The 15,168-nt window shown below is 38.9% G+C and overlaps 1 protein-coding gene across 1 annotated transcript in view; it reads left to right on the top strand.

Moving 5' to 3' along the window:
- The window catches only part of LOC128693114 (glutamate receptor ionotropic, kainate 2-like), a 769,231-nt gene extending 754,530 nt beyond the window's left edge, over nt 1-14,701 (top strand). The window contains exons 19-20 of the mRNA XM_070089531.1: nt 5,553-5,708; nt 14,524-14,701. Coding sequence (XP_069945632.1) covers nt 5,553-5,708; nt 14,524-14,697 — 330 coding nt within the window. The 3' untranslated portion in view covers nt 14,698-14,701. The remainder of the gene's footprint in view (nt 1-5,552; nt 5,709-14,523) is intronic.
- Nucleotides 14,702-15,168: the final 467 nt, after the last annotated feature.

Raw genomic sequence — 15,168 nt, 5'->3', positions numbered from 1 at the left:
TACTTAACTCAGATATAAATCCTCCCATCAAACGTCTCCTTACCAACCTCAACAGAACACATGACCATAACACAAGACACAGATCACTCTTTAATATTCCTCGTGTCCATCCCACACTATGCAAAAACTCAATGCACATAAAAGGCCCTAAAATCTGGAATTCATTACCTGTGAATATAAAAGAAATACTGTCTGTTTATAAATTCAAGTCTCTTCTTAAAAATCACTTTCTCATCCACAACCAAATAAATACTGAATAATTGTATCTCATAAATGTTTAACCTGTGACCCAATCAAACTTTGTTATTTTTAATTACATTATCAAACAGAATACTTCCTTCTACTGAATGCTCAGCAACACAGTAAATGACCTTATGACCTGTCTTCGAAATACTTATTTGTGCTTAAATGTTAACTGTTACACTTAACATGTTACACTTAACCACTGTATTTCCTTGTACTTCTATGTATCATGTTCAAATTAATAAGTATATATATAAATAAATAAATACCTGCACGGGCTCAGCCCACTCCCTCGTCCCTGCCAACCAAACCCTACCCTACACTATTTTTTGACGTGGTTTATAGGAAAGAGAAACGGAGGAAGGAAGACTGAAATGCTGACAAAGACAGATGAGAGACAAGGAAGCATCAAGCAAAAAAATAAATAAAAAAAAAAAAGTCGAGAGGTACCCTTTTCCGGAAGAAGAGAAGAAGACAAGGATTATCCCCGAAATAACACACAGCCTCGTAGCTCATTATGTCCAGGAGCGAAACAAAATAAAACACTTGTAGGGAATTAAACAGAGATCTGATAACTTATCTTAAGTATCTCCGTCTCAGCAGCTGGATATCGATGAAGATGAATACTGTCTCTCACATTCAGGGTCTTCGTATTCCTCATGTAAAATCTCCCACAAGTGGTTGCTGTATAATTACATTATATAAAAATATACTGAGGTGAGAGTATAAGGATATAAAGACGAAAGCATAATATGTAAACTACTACACAACTCTTTCTTTACAAAGAAACACCATTTTAAAAGGACAATTAATTTTTTCTTCTCTGTGACCCCCAAATATTCACTATTACCCATCATTTCTAGCATTCCCTGGTTGGTACCATTTAGTTTGATGAATTAAGTAATTTAGAGAAAGACTCTTGGTGAGTCAGGCAGTGAGATGTGAGGTAGAGGAGACGCTGTATCCTCCATGGTCTCCTAGTTGCTTGTACTCTGTTGCTTTATTTTCCAGGTCGTCTTCCAGCACCATGCAAGCACTATTAGTTCCTTCATAATAATGTGTGTGTTTTTTTTTAAATTATGCGTAACTTAAATCCAGTTATGTCGGACTAGTCACTGAACAGAACACCAGACACGGCGGGTTTTATCATATTTGTAGGGTAATAAAATGGATCATCCTATTTACTTCGCTTTAACCCTACCTAGACACGCTGGGAATTTTATCTTCCTTACAGGCCGTCTCAGAGACCAGTGATAAATCAATGTTACTCTGACTTCATTTATGTAAAAACCAATATTGAAGTTTATAAAGGAGTATTGGAAAATCTTCACATCACAGTTATTACTGAAGCAAAATTCTAAGAAATTAGACAAAATTGTGAACCACTGAAGTTGTTATAGAAGAACTGATGATCATAAACCACTGAACATTTGATGAACTAGCAAATCTGAACATGGGATTTCAACGACTATATACCATGTAATCTTGTATAAGTAACAAAATAGACAAAAATAATCATGTTGCTGATACATAATCCACTATAAAAAAAGGTGGACAAATAGGATGTAAACAAAAACAAGGCACCAAAAAGGAAGAGAAAATAATAGCTAGGCTAAACTAAGGAAGAGAAAATAATAGCTAGGCTAAACTAAGGAAGAGAAAATAATAGCTAGGATTTTGCATTTGTCCACACTGAAATGCATCTGCCACTTTTCAGACCATGACATGAGCTGGTCTAAACCCTCTTGAAGTACGGTGGCATCTTCCTCTGAATTAATAATCCTACCTATTTTTGTATCGTCAGCGAATTTGCGCATATCACCTGTTATTCCCTCGTCAAGTTCATTAATGTATATTATGAGTAACAATGGGCCCAAAACTAATCCCTGTGGAACGCCACTCGTGACTGATCCTCATTCAGAGTTCACCCCATTTATGCAGACTCTCTGCTTCCTGTTGGTGAGCCATGACAGCGCTTTTCCCTCAATACCATGAGCTGCCACTTTCTTTAACAGTCTCTCGTACGGTGCTCTATCAGAAGCTTTACTAAAATCTGAATAAATAAATAAATAAATTCTTTACCATGATCAACAGCCTCATAAGCTTTACCGAAGAAAGTTAGTAAATTAATCAGGCAGGAACGGCCCCTCATAAATCCATGCTGAGTATCATTATTCAAATTATGCTTATCAATATGGCTTCTTATAATATCAGCTATAATTGACTCTAGTAATTTGATTACAACTGAGGTCAAGCTTATTGTGCGGTAATTCGACGGTAACGACTTATCCCCTGATTTAAAAAACAGGAAATACATTAGCCATCTTCCACATATCAGACACTACACCTGTTTGAAGAGATATATTAAAAATGTTAGTTAATGGTTCACAAAGTTCGATTTTGCACTCCTTAAGAACCCTTGAAAAAAGTTCACCAGGGCCCGGGATTTATTTTCCTTCAGTCGATCTACTTGTTTAATTACCAAAACTAAGGAAGAGAAAATAATAGCTAGGCTAAACTATTGATACAAAAGACTGTTGACCATAAAACAGTTGGTTGAGAGAACCTAAACTCTCACTGTTGACATAAATACGAAGAGCAAAAATGTGGTAGAAATATACAAAAAAAAATAATTATCTGTTCCATTAAAGTCGTGTTTTTCCTTGAATGATGTGAAGTAAATTTGGTTCAGTTCCGGTCTTTGATATTATAGTATTTACAAGCTGACATTCATTTTCTTTTCTTACTTTTGTCTTTACTTTTGCTTATTTATTTATAGTTCTCCTACTTATTTCCAGCTTTTCTGCATTTTCATTTGTTGTATTTTTTCTTCATGTCCTACTAGCAATTACTTACTTTCTTGTTTAATTAAACCAAGGGATTATTGTTTTTTTTTTCTTATATTTTAATGCTCTTTTAAAGCTTGGCTTTTTCTCTTTGCAATTTTGCACTATTTCGTCTCTTCTTCTAGTACAGCGTCGCCTTCCATTTCCCTCTACAACTACGTTTCTCTCAGAAAGTGTCTGACGCCTCTACGTTTCTCTCGGAAAGTGTCTGACGCCTCTACGTTTCTCTCGGAAAGTGTCTGACGCCTCTACGTTTCTCTCAGAAAGTGTCTGACGCCTCTACGTTTCTCTCGGAAAGTGTCTGACGCCTCTACGTTTCTCTCAGAAAGTGTCTGACGCCTCTACGTTTCTCTCAGAAAGTGTCTGACGCCACTACGTTTCTCTCAGAAAGTGTCTGACGCCTCTACGTTTCTCTCAGAAAGTGTCTGACGCCACTACGTTTCTCTCAGAAAGTGTCTGACGCCTCTACGTTTCTCTCAGAAAGTGTCTGACGCCACTACGTTTCTCTCAGAAAGTGTCTGACGCCTCTACGTTTCTCTCAGAAAGTGTCTGACGCCTCTACGTTTCTCTCAGAAAGTGTCTGACGCCTCTACGTTTCTCTCAGAAAGTGTCTGACGCCTCTACGTTTCTCTCAGAAAGTGTCTGACGCCTCTACGTTTCTCTCAGAAAGTGTCTGACGCCTCTACGTTTCTCTCAGAAAGTGTCTGACGCCACTACGTTTCTCTCAGAAAGTGTCTGACGCCTCTACAGTCCACTTTTGTGTAATCTCGTTTCCTGTTAATCACTTTCTTGATTCACATTTACATCAAGAACTGAAAAGTTAGGATCACATAATTACTGACACTGAAGTAACTTCAGTTGAGTCATATTTATTTTGAGTGAAAACCAAGTGAGGTCTTGTAACTCATTCCTACCTCTCACTCTCGTTCCTTCTTGTAACTCATTCCTACCTCTCACTCTCGTTCCTTCTTGTAACTCATTCCTACCTCTCACTCTCGTTCCTTCTTGTAACTCATTCCTACCTCTCACTCTCGTTCCTTCTTGTAACTCATTCCTACCTCTCACTCTCGTTCCTTCTTGTAACTCATTCCTACCTCTCACTCTCGTTCCTTCTTGTAATTCATTCCTACCTCTCACTCTCGTTCCTTCTTGTAACTCATTCCTACCTCTCACTCTCGTTCCTTCTTGTAACTCATTCCTACCTCTCACTCTCGTTCCTTCCTTCACATATTGTAACTCATTCCTACCTCTCACTCTCGTTCCTTCCTTCACATATTGTCCCACATAACTGTTTATTAATGATTCCTTTTGTTAACTCTCCATGTTGGTTTTTTCTGTTTGCTTTGCCACTGTTTCCTATAGGAGAAACATTGTCCTCTTATTTTGATCATACTCCCTTTTCGGGCTTCTGTTGTTTGGTGGTTAATTACCAGTTATTTACCAGTTAATTACCAGTTATTTACCAGTTAATTACCAGTTATTTACCAGTTAATTACCAGTTATTTTCATCGAACATAACATTATACCTAAATAACCCTTGAAATTCCAAGTTTCCAAAGGTTTAGAGTTTCTAAGATTTGTTTCTGAATATTATTGATACTCTTCCGCCTCTTTTGTTTTATCTTACCTTTCTTATTATTTGTTAGCCCTTAGGGAATACTAATCTTTTTTTATTCCGAAGACTTTCATTTTTGTAATATCTGACAGAAGTTGTTGGTTAATGTTGCAGGTTGGGATGGTTAGAGGTTCTTTCAGATAGTGGGAGGTGTTTACAATGACAGAGTATGTTATTAGAGGCTAGGAGAGCCTAGTAGCTGTATGGAACTGATATGAGGTACTGGGATAGGAAAGTATAGATTAGTTTACCACTTTCCAACATACTTAAGGACGTCGTTGTCTCTGTAACGGCTGAATCCCGCTTAATATTAAACTGGTGTTGTATTCTTTACACATTAATTTAAACATAAGTTAACTTAAAAGAATGTGTATGATAGAATGATAAGCATGATGATGTTGCGAGTTCTTTAATGTATACGACCCTTGAACCTCGTCTCCTTCTTTCACCAGGTTCAACTTCCCCTCTTACATAATGTCTTGAACTTCTCAAATATTACAGTAGAACCTTTATTGATCTATCATCCCAAATCTTTTTCATAACTTGTCTCATTTCCCATAAAGTGATAAATACCTTTCTTTTTATTTGTTTTGCAAAAGTCCTGTAAATAAATCTCTGTTAGCTAGTATATTCTAGACTTAGGAGATTTTTTAATCTGTTATATAATTTAAGAAAAATTCAATTTAAAAATGAAGCTGAAACAAATATTTTAATTATTAATATAAAAAACTAACCCGTTTTCAACAAATCACTTTCTCTGATTTAGTTTGTAAAAAAAAAATCGTTTTAACCCAACTAAAGTTTGTACGGCACATCTTTCTGATTTAGTGTTCTCGCCCTCTTCGCAGGACGATGAATCTAAGAGTTCTTCGAAAGCGAACGAACTGGGTCTGAACAACGTAGGTGGCGTCTTCGTGGTGCTCCTCGCTGGTATGGGTCTCGCCTCTGTCGTTGCTGTCTGCGAGTTTGTGTGGAAATCAAGAAAACTGGCTACTGAGGAACACGTGAGTGCCTCTGCCTTCATGAGTGCATTCTGACCATCCAAATAGAATAGACAAAAGTCTTTCACGGGGATTTATTTATTACGAAAAACTTGCAACAAAAAAAAAATAAAACTTTTTCTCAATTCTCATTTAGTCAATGAACTATAACGAGGTAAAAGTAATTTATTACGATGTAAACTATTTCCGAAGTGTTACTAGGATAACCTGTGGCACGAGGAGTTATTTAAAGTAAGGAAGTGACCAACTTGTGCAGAAGTTGTTTCAGTAATAAGTGATGGGGATAGGGATGCTGGGGATTACATCATAATTGGTACAGTAGGATACAATCTGTTAAAAATACATATATAGAGTCAGCATCAATGGAAGCTCTAGGCGAGGAGGGCAATAATTTAGGTTATTTAAGACAAATATAAGCAAAATAAACTAGGAAATCCAACAATATAAGTTCTCTCCATATTCCACTCTTAACCCCTATTATTACATCACACTAATACAGTAGCAGAGGTAAGTGTGGCTTACATAGAAGGTAAATTTATATATGACGGTTATGGTGCAATGTTTTCCTCATATCAGTTTAAAAGATTCCTGGAGAAAACGAAATCAGGTCACTGGTACGTCTGGAAGACGGTACGGGAAACAACCAGAGAGATACTTAAATCCGACCAAGAGACATGGAGGGAAATGAAATGGGATGAGGTGAGGTAGAGGTCACTTATTATTCATGAGCTCCACGAGGCAGAAGGGAAGACCTATGATGAAAAAAGAAAAGGGGAGGCAAAAAGAGATTGAGATCATCATCTTCATAACAGGAAAGGACATGACCGAACTGACAAATTTTCAGACCTATGTGGTGGTGGAGGGAAAAGAACCACCCAATCAAATTGACAGTCAAGACAGAAATAGTATGAAATAAGATCCTGAAACAGAAACCGTGGTTAAAAGGTTCCCCAAAACACCAACACGTGTACCTTGATGGTGAGAGAACACAAATAGTAAGAGAACAACTGAGAAAAAGAGTTAGAAGGCTCCAGAGGCAGGAAGGGGAGACAGTACAAATAGGTACTGACAGACAAGAGTGCAGCCTCGGGAGTAACAAGAAGCACAGCCACCATCAGAAGCATCTGCAGCACCCCCTCAACCCCTACCACCCCACATCAACTAAGCACAACCAAAACCAACTCACACTCCACATCCGCAGTCCCCCCCCCCCAACAGCATGAAAACCACCGCAACAGCAGCCTACCATAATATACAGACCTGCCTACCACACCATCAGCCTGCACCAACCCCTCCCTCTCCCAGAATACATCTCTAGAAAGGAATCCAAAGGTATGGTACACCAAAGCAGATGGAATAACAAAGAAGACTGAGGAGTGGCAAGAAAGAATCTCTGGATATCATAGCACTCACAGAGACAAAGCTATCAGGGGTGATAATAGGTGCAATCTTCCTGTCTGGATATCAGATCCTGAGAAAAGACAGGAAGAACTGAGAGAGAGGAAGAGGAGTTGCACTGTTCATCACAACCAAAGAAGTTTTGAGGAGATAGGAGGACTAGTCAGAGGTTTAATGGATGATTACATAATACCAACTATTCTAACCGGGGGTCCGAAAGTAATGATAGCAGTTGGCTGTACGAAAAGCCAATGAACAACAGGAGACAAAATCAGGAATGTGATGAGAGCAAGGGAGCGCTGGTGGACACACTAAAGGAGGTGGCCAGAAGGGTCCCAATGAACAAGGTAAAGTTACTCATTTCGGGGGATTTCAACCATAAGGAGAATGACTGGGAAAATGTGAAGCCACATGGGGGACCAGAGACATGGAGAGCCAAGATGCTGGAGGCGATACTTGAAAACTTCATGTACTAACATGTTAGGGACACTACCAGAGAGAGAGAGAGAGAGAGAGAGAGAGAGAGAGAGAGAGAGAGAGACAGACAGACAGACAGACAGACAGACAGACAGACTCAGAGAAAGAGAGAGAGGGGGGAACGACGAACAAGCAAGGATGGGCCTCCTACTCATCTTGAACAGTTCATACATAGGGGATGGCATACAAGAGAGGTCCCTAGTCCTAAGTTGTGAATACATGGTAGAGTTAACAATGGAGAGTGAAGCAGTATAAGAAGGATGGGAAAAGACAAACTTTTAAAAAATGACATAACGGGAAGACCAAAGTGAGCCCATAGATTACCCAGAGGTGTTGAGAGGCCGAAGCCAAGTGTATTAGTGTATGAAAAAAGTATAGAATGCAAAGAACTCAAGTAAACAGGGAGTTGAGCCGAAGCGCCAGAAATGAATATGCATGGATGAGCAGAGAGACCCAGCTTCAATACGAGAATGACAAAGCATCAAAAGCCAAATCTGACCCAAAGTTGTTATGCAGCAACATATGGAGGAAGACAACACTCGAGGACCACGTAATTAGGCTGAGGAAGTAAGGAAGGTGGTGAACTCCAAGGGAATAACCACGAAGTAGATAAATTAGACACATGTGCAACACTTGGGTATCAATAAAGATACCCAAGTGCTGCACATGTGTCTAATTTATCAATTTGTCGGTTCTCTGAACCATTCATCTACAGACCACGAAGTAAGTGAAGAGTTCAGCTCACGATTCAGAGAGGTATTCACAGTGGAGACAGAGAGGCTTGCAACACATCGAGATGGTAGAGTGCACCAACAAGTACTGGACACATTGCACATAACTGAGGAAGAGGAAAAGAAACTGGTAGGGAAACTAGATACCTCGAAGGTGGTGAGCCCAGATAATGTTTCTCCTTTGGTTCTGAGAAAGGGCCCAGATGCACTGTGTGTGCTCCAACAACAGTCTATGGAAACACGGCAAATACCTGAGTTGTTGAAGACAGCAAAAATAGTCCCGATTTTTAAGAAGACAGACAGGCAGCACTAAATTACTGACCAGTGAAGGGGTTTACACTGTACCATGCGGAGGCTGTGACAGAAAACACGTAGATAAAACGGGAAGAAACTTCAAAACACGTCTCAATGAACACATTAATGCACGTGAGAAAGATAATTTGAACAACACCTGCGTACAACACCGGAATTCCGCCAACCGCCTCATGAAATACAACGACGTCCGTCTAGATGACAGCCAAGAAACGAGCGAGATACTAGAGACAAAATACGACTCAGTGTTCAGCGAACCGCTGAACAGACTGAGAATCGACAATCCAAATGAGATCTTTATGAACGAGACCCAAAATCTGGTCATCTCAAAAATCTCGGACATTATCCTAACACTACAAGACTTTGAAAAGGCAAACTCATGGAACTCTGTGTTCATCAAGAACTGCAAGAAGCCCCTGTCATGGAGAGGGAGTATGGACACTGGGGTCATCCTGCACTCACTACAGACAACAGACATAGCTCCACTCCACAAAGGGGGCAGTAAAGCAATTGCAAAGAACTATAGACCGATAGCACTAACATCCCATATCATAAAAATCTTTATGAACATAAGAAAGAAGGAACACTGCAACAGGCCTACTGGCCTATGCGAGGCAGCTCCAATTCTCGTACCGGCTTAAGCCAATGCCTTGACCTAATGAGGTCAGACACGTCACTTAAGGGAGGAGCACTGCATCCGACCTAGTAGCACAAGCTAGTCAGGTCCAACTCACACCCACCAACACCCACTCATGTATTTATCTAACCTATTTTCAAAATTACACAACACTCGGGAGTTTGTTCCACTCATCCACAACTCTATTGCCAAATCAGTGCTTTCCTATATCCTTCCTGAATCTTAATTTTTCCAATTTAAGGCCATTGCGGCGAGTCCTGTCTATGTTAGATATTTTTAGCACGCCATTTGCATTCCCTTTATTAATTCCTGTTTTCCATTTATACACCTCAATCATATCCCCCCTAATTCTACGCATTTCTAGAGAGTGCAGGTTCAGGGCTTTCAGTCTATCCTCATAGGGAAGATTTCTGATACATGGGATCAACTTTGTCATCCTCCTTTGTACGTTTTCCAGTGCATTTATATCCATTCTGTAATAAGGTGACCAAAACTGCGCAGCATAATCTAAATGAGGCCTAACCAAGGATACATAGAGTTGAAGAACAACCTGAGGACTCCTATTATTTATATTTCTTGATATGAAGCCAAGGATTCTGTTAGCTTTATTGCGAACACTAATGCACTATTGTCTCATTAGAATGAATTGGACTGCCTATTTTGGTGTCATCGGCAAATTTGCTTATGTCGCTATTTTTTCCCTCATCTATTTCTTTTATGTAGATTGGGAACAACAAGGGGCCCAACACTGACCCCTGCGGAACACCGCTTGTGACGTGCCCCCATTCCGATTTCTCCCCATTTATGCAAACTCTCTGCTGCCTATTTGTCAACCATGCCGCAACCCAGGAAAAAAATTCTCCTATCCCGTGTGCCTTAAGTTTCCTCAGTAGCCTCTGATGTGGAGCTCTATCGAAAGCCTTACTGAAGTCCATATACACAATGTCATATTCTACCTCCTCAAACACCTTAGTGAAGAAAGTTAATAAATTCGTAAGACAGGAACACCCTTTGTAAAACCGTGCTGTGATTCATTAATCAATTTATGCCTTTCGAGATGGGTAGGAATGGCTTCGGCACTTATTGATTCCATAAATTTTCCCACTATGGAGGTAAGGCTTATTGGTCTGTAGTTCGAAGCTAAGGACCTGTCACCTGCCTTGTAAATAGGTATTACATCAGCCCTTTTCCACTTGTCAGGCACTATGCCAGTTTGTAGTGATATGTTGAAAAGATTAACCAAAGGTATGCTAAGTTTTTCTTTACATTCCTTTAACACCCTTGCAAACAGTTCATCAGGACCTGGGGATTTGTTAGCTTTTAATTTCTCTATTTGTCTGAGGACCATGTCACTAGTTACCACAATCGCGCATAGTTTATTATCGTCCTGTTCTACATAATCTATTTTTTTCTGGAATTTCGCTATTGTCTTCCGGAATAAAAACTGAGAGGAAGTAAGAATTGAAAATTTCACACATATCCTCATCACTGTCAGTGATCTGACCAGAGTTACTCTTAAGTGGGCCAATCTTGTCAATAATCTTACTTCTATATACCTGAAAGAACACTTTTGGGTTAGTCTTTGAATCCCTTGTGACCTTAGCCTCGTAATCCCTTTTTGCTTTTCTTATTCCTTTTTATATTTCTCTTTAATTGAATATATTGATTTCTTAACTGCCCATCCCCTCTGTTGATATGCTTGTTTATGTCTCTCTTTTGGATCATTTTTGTTAGATCTAATTTCCCTACTCAGAACAAAAGTTGTCTGGGCTCTGAAAAACGTCATATTGGAAACCAAGATCACCTACCTGACCCATAGTCATGACATCCCAATTTAGCCCACCCAGGTAATTTTTCAGTCCCATAAAATCAGCCAAATGAAAAAGTCTGGGACAGAGATTTAATTACAGTTATTCAGGTACCTCCATGGTATATTGGAACTAAGTGATTTGTGATCACTTTCCCCAAGCTCATCATTAACTTCAAGATTATTAACTAGTGATTCTTTGTTGGCAAGAACCAAGTCAAGCAGATAGTTTCCTCTAGTTGGTTCTGTCACAAACTGTTTTAAAAAGCAATCCTGAACCGTATCAAGAAAGTCACTAGACTCAAGATTTCCTGTCATATTGTTCCAATCAATTTGTCTAAAGTTAAAATCTCCCATTAACACAACATTTCATATCTTGATACCTTATGAATTTCGTCCCATAACAGCTTACTGCACTCTCTATCAAGGTTTGGGGGCCTATAAATCACACCCAAAATTAACTTTCCACGACCCTCGAGAAACTGTAGCAAAACAGATTCTTCTAATCTTATATCTAATCTTATATCTTGTCGAACACAACAATTTAAATTATCTCTGACATACATCGCCACTCCACCACCCTTCCTGTTGACCCTATCAGTATGGAACAGTTTATAACCCTGTATGTTGCGTTCAGAGGGCATTTCTCTATCTTTCAAGTTGAACCAGGTCTCTGTTATAGCAATAATATCTATATTACTTGCGCTTTCAAGTAATCTTAGCTCATCTATCTTATTTCTTAGACTTCTACTATTTGAATAGTAAACCTTAAGGAGAGTAAAATAGTGGAGGCAGAAGTCATACATAGCTTTAAGATGGGGTACGATAAAGTTCTTCTAGCAGGGAGAGAGCGGACCTAGTTGCGAAGAGGCAGGACCAAGAGCTATGAATCGACCCCTGCAACCACAAAGAGGTGTGTACAAAAAGGTGAGTACACACACACACACACATCTTGCGGCACCTTCCAGTCTAAGCACCACTTGCTCAGTTGTCTTTTTTCTGTATTAGATTAAAAAATCAACTGTTAGGCGAAATATCTCTTTCTTAAATGCGCTAATTATTGATTAATACTTGTCAGTATTAATCACCATTATTACCTCTGAGAGAGAGAGAGAGAGAGAGAGAGAGAGAGAGAGAGAGAGAGAGAGAGAGAGAGAGAGAGAGAGAGAGAGAGAGAGAGAGAGAGAGAGAGAGAGAGAGAGAGAGAGAGATTTTTTCTATAAATACATAGAAATATTACACAATCATCCAACAAATCATTACTAAAAAAAATTAATTTATTCTCCTTTGGTGTCAAGCCTTAAGACTATTGGAGGGCCATTAAAGTAACCAGTCAAGAATACTTTCAACCCTAATTTACCAATTAAAGAAAGATTTCAGTGTTTGTAGACAGAGACACTACACCTCTTTGTGCAAATATCACATATATAATTAACATAAAGTCCTTAACTTACAGAACTGAGATTACAGCCATAAAACAGTAACTCATCTACTAATCATGGCAAGTCATCTGCGATTCATCTCTTCGATTATAATACTATTTGTGTCAGCACACGATTTCGTTCATTACTAAACACTGTTTGCTACTTCGTAGATTTACTATATGTTGTACTCGGCCTTAATTCGTCTCAACTTCCGTGTGGCCAACCGTACCACAATTCCCTCAGTAACTGGTCCCATCTGAATAAATGAGTAAGTTAATTAATTTAATTAAAGCATATCACTCTGACAAGTATCAACACTTGCACTAAATATTACGAGAATGCAGGTCAGGAGACACAGTCGTCACACACACACACACACACACACACACACACACCAAGTCCAGGTTGTGTCTAATGTGAGAGAGAATGTCTCCTCAGGCAGGCAGCTTCTTACCTTTTAGCAACTTAAGTGAAGGCTGGACCACTTAGAATTCAGGAATACTTTGCGTAGCACTCTTGGACACAAACAAACTCAACAAACAATCGCAGTCGTTTGCTTAAGTAATGCTTTAAGTCTACCATTATATAAATATTAGAATTATAATAAAAATAAAAATATGAAATTTGAATGACCATCAGGTATATATGGGTAAGTATCTTAATTAACCCCCAGAAAGTAGGAAAATACTGAGTTTTCAGTTTTCTTTGACACTTTCGGGTTGAGAAAAATAGTAGAAATTTAGTGTTACATTCATTGTATTAAGTAAGCTTATAGAATGATGAATCAAATTTTCTCATATTGATCACATTGATGGTCAGACTCATTATAATCACATGTCGTGTTCAGCACTGCCGTGAACAGAACGTGAACAATCCCTTGTAGAACTATAGCTGTCAGTCTGACAGCTTTTGATGGAGGAAGGAACAGAAAAGTTAATAAGAAGTAATACTCAGTTACTGGGATATAACTCAGGTATTTCTCTCTTCTGTTGCTGCATCTCACTCGTACTCCAACTTATAGTTGTATCTACAGTGACAAATCTATGTTATATCTTTACCTCGCAGTGACGCTCCTGCACTACAGTCGAACACAGTAACTTATTCTCCTCTGGCTGTACATAAAGTTTCACCTTCAGGTGAGTCTATTAGGAAGATCTTACAGTGACTGTTCTACTGCTGCACAAAACAGTGATTCTTGTGTGCAGTTGCTGTACCTCTCAGTGAAACCTAAGTGCAATTCCTGCACCTCTCAGTGACACCTAAGTGCAATTCCTGCACCTCTCAGTGTCACCTAACTATATGCATTTCTTACACCTATAAGTGATTACTATTTCATTCGGTCGCACCTCACAGTCACTCCAAATTCCTATGGCTACGCCTCATAGAAGTAAATTTTAAAGCCTACATCCACAGTATAGTCTTATACCAATGATCATTTCTTTCAGGCTGATGATAAATTAATTATAGCATCAAAAACGTTAATGCGCATTTATAAATCGCCTAAAACTAATCCCTAAGTTCGGAAAAACTACAAAAACTGAATATTTCGATCCTTCTTTACAATGCTCTTAGAGGACAAACTGAGTTAAATCTCCGGACGTAACATTATATGTATTTACTGCCACCAGTTTTTGAAAGCTTATCTCTTGTTCATATTAAGAAGTTGTCACAGTGCAGCTCGCACTATTACAGAAATGAAATTATAGATGTTCCTAATGTTATTTTAAAGAAATATCTTTATGAATTAACATAAAATTTTAGTTAAAACCTTAATACGCAATGACGAACCTAAGCAAGTGTTGTGACTTTTTTCTTTTGTTAATATCAAAAGCACATTAATGAAATGCAAGTGCTCGAGTTTTATTGTAATAATTTTTAGCCTATAACAAAAGTCCGGCTGAAGCACACTTGACCTAACAACTTTCTAGAAAGTAAAAAAAAAGAATAACTTTGCATTATGTCCGTAGTCCTCCTCCTGGATATTCCGACAATACAAACATCCAACAAACACTTACCAATTTACTTTCCCCAGGCTTCAGTTTGGACAGAAATGAGCAAGGAACTCAAGTTCGCCTTCTCCTGTGACGGATCTTCCAAGTCAGTGAGAAAGAAACCACCTGACCAAGAGAACGGACCTTCCTTCTTCACTATGAACACTTTCACTACCTCACAGTATCCACTCCCATCCAAGGATCCTGTCTCATGACAGCAGCCGGTAGGTCACACTTCTCGCTGAGTACCGGAGGCTCGCTAGCTGACTTGACTTGTTAAATCTCTCTCATTACCTTGCATGCCGAGGTTACCTGATTCTACCTGTTAAAAATCACTTATCAGTTTAACTTCTGCTGTGGCTACGGAGGTTGAAGACATCCACAATACAACTGCATCACAAGTTCCCTGGCCATCTCATCCACCCAGATTACACCCGCTAAGTCGCTACAAAATAAATACTTCTGACTTCATCCCACGTTACCTGATGTTACTTAGAAAGTCGCCTTACTCCTCACCCGTTAATTAAGTAGCTTTTTTTTCCTGTATTACTTTGAGAATCACAACTTTATTTAGATTCCCTGAGTAATTGACGGTCTTCTGTGTAGTTAATTAGTTCTACTTGCTACTCCAATGAAGTTACCTTTTGTAAGATATTAATCTCTAAAACACTGTGGCATAATTTTCT

The sequence above is a fragment of the Cherax quadricarinatus genome, chromosome 28, assembly GCF_038502225.1.
Source record: "Cherax quadricarinatus isolate ZL_2023a chromosome 28, ASM3850222v1, whole genome shotgun sequence".
In the NCBI taxonomy this organism is placed as follows: domain Eukaryota; kingdom Metazoa; phylum Arthropoda; class Malacostraca; order Decapoda; family Parastacidae; genus Cherax; species Cherax quadricarinatus.
The sequence above is the reverse complement of the archived record's forward strand: the minus strand, read 5'-3'. Positions and strand labels throughout refer to the sequence as shown.